The sequence below is a fragment of the Rhododendron vialii genome, chromosome 12a (genome assembly GCF_030253575.1).
Source record: "Rhododendron vialii isolate Sample 1 chromosome 12a, ASM3025357v1".
Taxonomy (NCBI): domain Eukaryota; kingdom Viridiplantae; phylum Streptophyta; class Magnoliopsida; order Ericales; family Ericaceae; genus Rhododendron; species Rhododendron vialii.
The window spans coordinates 247,951-252,776 of NC_080568.1; the positions used below are offsets into that span (position 1 = coordinate 247,951).

Genomic DNA, 4,826 nt, shown 5'->3' on the forward strand with positions numbered 1-4,826 from the left:
GACTCTTTTTCCCAATAAGCCAAGATCCCATCCTCGTAGGGAAACTCTCTCTATATGGAATTTGTCCCATATAGTAACTCTACTTCTACCTTTCACGGCAGAATATACTATTCCCTTATTCACGGGATCCCTCCTTATCTCATAAGGAATTCATCTAGAACATTCCAGACTCACACACCCACCTATCCCGTAGGTCGGCCTAGCTCGGGTCAATACCACGCGTTCATACCCTTTGCTCGGCAATCGTATTATGCCCTGTTACACGCTATCCCACGCAATTCTTCTGCTCGGCCTTACGCATCCTCTCGTGATGCTGCTGTGTTGCCACGTCCACTATCTCGGATGCTTCCCACGTGGTGCTCCCGTGCTCACCACGTGGCCGGCATTTACTTCTTGCGACGCGCCTTCCCATGGGGCCTACTTAGCACGTGCTTTAAGTGTGATTTCCCTATCCCGGGAGAAACCCTACTACAGCTTCTATTAGGTCAAATTCAGCAAAAACTTTAAGGCCACCTTCTCCTTTAAGGGTGTCAAAGTCTCTATGCTCCACTACGGCTTAGATTGTAAAATAGGCAAGCACGTTGTTAACTTGAGAATGGGTGACAAGATAGTTGGAATATGCTCCTCTTTGTAATGGGTGGCAAGTTAGTCTCTAGGCTCTATTTGTGTTTTACAAATGAACAAACTACGGGTATCACCATATAACTACACACATTGAAGTGGACTAAAGTCACCATTAGTCTTAACGGGCCATGGGGCTGGATTGAGGACTGTCTTTCGTCCACCATCACTCTTGGTGGGCCACGTTGTCCACGGAAAAGGCCTAAACCAGAAATTCTAACCTGGGCCGTCATTTTCCCCATTAACTCCGTGAATATTAAGGCTCTATTGGAACTTGTGGAAAGAAGTGGAAAGGAATGAGAAAATTTTAAAAAATTACCTTCCCTTGTTTTGGTTCTTAAATAAAGATTAGGGAAACTTTCAAATACAAATGCAACTTTTCCCCTCAAATGAAACTTTCAAATACAAATACAGAGCCTAATGTTGGCAAATCTCGCACAAACATTAACTTTGTGCATCTTGCTAAGAAGATCAACCTTTTCCCCTCAAATTCTTATCCTTTACTTGGCATCATTCAGGAGGAGTCGATCTTTCGAACCACCTGCCAAATCATCAAAGCCTCATTTCTTGACCACTCCTACTGCATGCTACCCTTCTTTCAGTTGCATCCTCGTCACCATCAAGATAAATGCAACACATAAAACAAGGAGAAAAAAATATATATATACGGCGTTAGTTGTTTGTTACTTGAAATGGAGATCCTTTACATGTGCCAATTAGTTTGTTCGTTTGCTACATTCAAACAAAATTGAGGAGTGAAAAATACCCAACAAAGCAAAGAAAGATCATTACAAGGCAAAAACGTATCAGGCGTTAAAAAGAAGTCCTGAAAATAAGGAAATAAAGCATATGTAAAAGTAGTATTCAAAGGCTTTTGCTTACATAATCCCCATAACAAGCTCTCCCTTCCAACCCCACCTTTAAATTGCCGCAAACCCCACCTTTCCATGCCCCCATCTTGAGCCACCTCTGGTTCTTTTAATTTTTTTCCTTTCTGTCTACTAATCAACAAAAAGAAAGTTGTTGGAAGGTTGAACGATGATGGTCATAATTTGTAACCGACGGCTGTGGATTACCACGGTGTTTTTGATCCTGCAAGTTGCATCAAACAGGGTGGTGTTGGGATCTCCGTTTAGAGCGATGTATGTGTTTGGGGATTCCATTGTGGATGATGGCAATAACAACTTCATCAACTCCATTGCCAAATCAAACTATTATCCTTACGGCTGTGATTTTGCTGGAGGCCCTTCGGGCCGATTCTGCAATGGCAAAACCTTTGTTGATTTTCTTGGTAACTTATTAATTTGCTACATCATTCCCAAAATGAATATTCCTATCTAGGCCAACTAACACCCTGTTGTTTCATTCCTTGCTTGTCGTAATTTTGGCTTGCTCCAGTTTGACCGGCATGACTTAAAATATTGGGAAAACCATGATCAACATTTCGACAATCGAGATAAAAATAAAAATCATTGTGAAACTAATCCACCATTATTCAAGGCTTCAGTAACATACAAGTGTGCAAATTGCAAAGAAACAACTCAAGTCTGCAAACATACAATACATTGAATTATAGTCTCCGTATAAACATAAGATCGAAATACTGTTTTTTTTTTTTTTTCTTCTTGAAATTCATGTCTGCATCTAATCAAATATTGTGGGATTGCAGGAGAGAAGTTGGGCACTCCTTCTCCTCCACCGTTTGCAGATCCAGCCACAACAGGGGCCAGAATTCTAGGGGGAGTCAATTATGCTTCCGCAGCTGCTGGAATCCTTGACGAAACTGGCCGACACTATGTATGCAGTCTATATATCCTCCTCACATCCAGTGACTCAACTTGCAACTGCAACTGTTCTAAACATAATAACAACATCTTCACTTATAAAAATGATTTCTAAGTACAAGAGTATTTGAGAGTTTCAGGACAAGAGCCTGAGATTTATAAATAAATCATGTTTAACTTAGGTCCTTGCAGGTTTATGTGCGACAGTCAAAGCCCTGTAGTTATGGTCAAGTTTCAATATCAATCCCTCTTGTCAACTTTAATTGATAAGGTTGATAAATATTGGCCTTGGGACTATCACGTGACTTAAAACTTGGTTTATTAAATCAAATTCTGGAGACTAAAAGTGAATTTGAAGAGAAACTAGAAGTCGTGCATGCGAATGTCAAGCTGAACAAGATGTCAGTCGTGAAATTGTAAGTTTCAATCTCACAGGTGATTAATTTTGATGGCAATGTAAATTTCATCACAGGGAGATCGGTATAGCCTAAGCCAGCAGGTGATCAACTTCGAGACCACGCTGAGTCAATTAAGGACGATGATGAGCGGAGACGCCTTGACTCAGTACTTGTCCAGATCCCTAGCCGTGTTTGTGTTTGGAAGCAACGACTACATTAACAACTACCTCTTGCCTTCCATGTACCCCTCCAGCTACACTTACAATCCTTCTGACTTTGCCAACCTTCTACTCAATCATTACGCGAGGCAAATTGTTGTACGTATTTATCAATTTGTTCCTCAATTTGAATTAGTCTTTCAATATTGTATCATCTAGATACACAGCATTAATTGGGACCCATAGAACGTACATTTTACGTCATACAATTTTGTTGAACAGATTCACTAGGGGCATGTAGAAAAAAAAAGGGTGACGATAATTAAGCAATGTTGTGGGTCATGTTGCAGGCATTGTACAGTGTGGGACTGAGGAAATTTATGCTGGCAGGACTTCCGCCACTTGGTTGCATCCCAAACCAGTTAGCCACTGGCCAGGCTCCACCGGGGAGATGCGTGGACTACGTGAATCAGATGCTGGGTAGCTTTAACGAAGGACTCAGATCACTCGTCACTATGCTCAACAATGGCACTCACCCCGGTGCCATGTTTGTGTATGGCAATACGTATGGTGTTTTCGGCGATATCCTCAATAACCCAGCTGCCTATGGTACGCCTTAAAGATTTTTTCTATCATTCGTTTAAACACAATTAGCATATGATGATCTCGATCTTTACAATCTAATTAATCCGGCCATGAGTACTGATGAGTATATATATAGGAGTATCTGATTTGGTGGAGTACTGCAGGGTTTAACGTGGTGGATAGGGGATGCTGTGGAATAGGGAGGAACCAGGGACAGATAACATGTCTTCCGTTCGCAGTGCCATGCTCCAACAGGAATCAATACGTGTTTTGGGATGCATTCCATCCAACACATGCTGCCAATGCGATCCTCGCTCAAAGAGCCTATGCTGGCTCACCCAACGATTGCTGGCCTATCAATCTCCAACAAATGTCTCTCCTAAACTCCTGAGATCCATATAGTATTTCCATTTCCCTTTCTCTCTTTCTGTAATTTTATTTGTTCTTTTCTTTTCCTCTTTCTTTTTCCCTAATTTGCTTCCATGACTCGATCAGTTGAGTACAAATAATTAAGCTTTTGTATCTTGTGTTTTCTTCCAATTAACTAGTACTATCGAAATAAAAGACCATGATTTGCCATTCAACCGAGTTCTATGTTTTAAAATCTCCTAGAAAGTACGTAGGAGTATAATCCAAATTAATACGTACCCATGCATGCATGCCATTGAAAAAGCTCTAACTTGGAGCTATTATTATTGATACTCGGACTTGTGGGTTGGCTCAATCGAGAACAAAGTGCAAGGAATATGGCAAGCGGAATGATGATAAAATATTCTCGCTCACAGACCATTAATGTCCAATGCAAGGATCGATGTGCAAATTAGCGAGTATATAAAATTACTATCGGTGCATGGGGACTGCAAAAATGAATTTTTGTCCCAACTTTAATCGAATTTCTACTAATGAAATTAAGGTGGAAAAAATTAACAGAGATGTGAATAAAATATTCATAACTCAAACACCATGAATTATTAAAGTGATTTAAAGAAAATATGACATTTCTACAATGAAGACCTAAATTTCCTCCGATCGTGTAGAAGAAATAGGGGGCATTAATTATTTTCTTGCCTTGCTTAGAACATCTCCAACAACCTCGTTGCTTCCACCATTTGGAGGTTTTCTCTTGCTACAGTGGCTCGCCACACCCAGCGAGTCACTTTAGCGCGCTCTCTCTCTCTAGTATTTCAACCTTTTGCAATCTTGCCAATGGGAAGTGGGAGTTGAATAGCCATTTTGATTAGGCTACTAGAGCATGTGTTAGGCCCCCTTGCTAGTTGCCA

At 40.8% G+C, this 4,826-nt stretch overlaps 1 protein-coding gene across 1 annotated transcript; it reads left to right on the forward strand.

Moving 5' to 3' along the window:
* The first annotated feature begins 1,291 nt into the window (after positions 1-1,291).
* LOC131311242 (GDSL esterase/lipase At1g71250) lies at positions 1,292-3,964 on the forward strand. Its single transcript, XM_058338605.1, has 5 exons — positions 1,292-1,912; positions 2,291-2,418; positions 2,878-3,120; positions 3,312-3,570; positions 3,711-3,964. Exons 1-5 carry the CDS (start codon positions 1,660-1,662, stop codon positions 3,935-3,937), a joined length of 1,110 nt encoding a protein of 369 aa, XP_058194588.1. The 5' UTR covers positions 1,292-1,659; the 3' UTR covers positions 3,938-3,964.
* Positions 3,965-4,826: the final 862 nt, after the last annotated feature.

Bases quoted from the DNA above. Each gene is read 5' to 3' on its own strand.
- LOC131311242 (XM_058338605.1), top strand. From the start codon at position 1,660: ATGATGGTCATAATTTGTAACCGACGGCTGTGGATTACCACGGTGTTT. The intron at 2,419-2,877 runs GTATGCAGTCTA...ATTTCATCACAG, and splicing joins ACGAAACTGGCCGACACTAT to GGAGATCGGTATAGCCTAAG. The intron at 3,571-3,710 runs GTACGCCTTAAA...GGAGTACTGCAG, and splicing joins CAATAACCCAGCTGCCTATG to GGTTTAACGTGGTGGATAGG.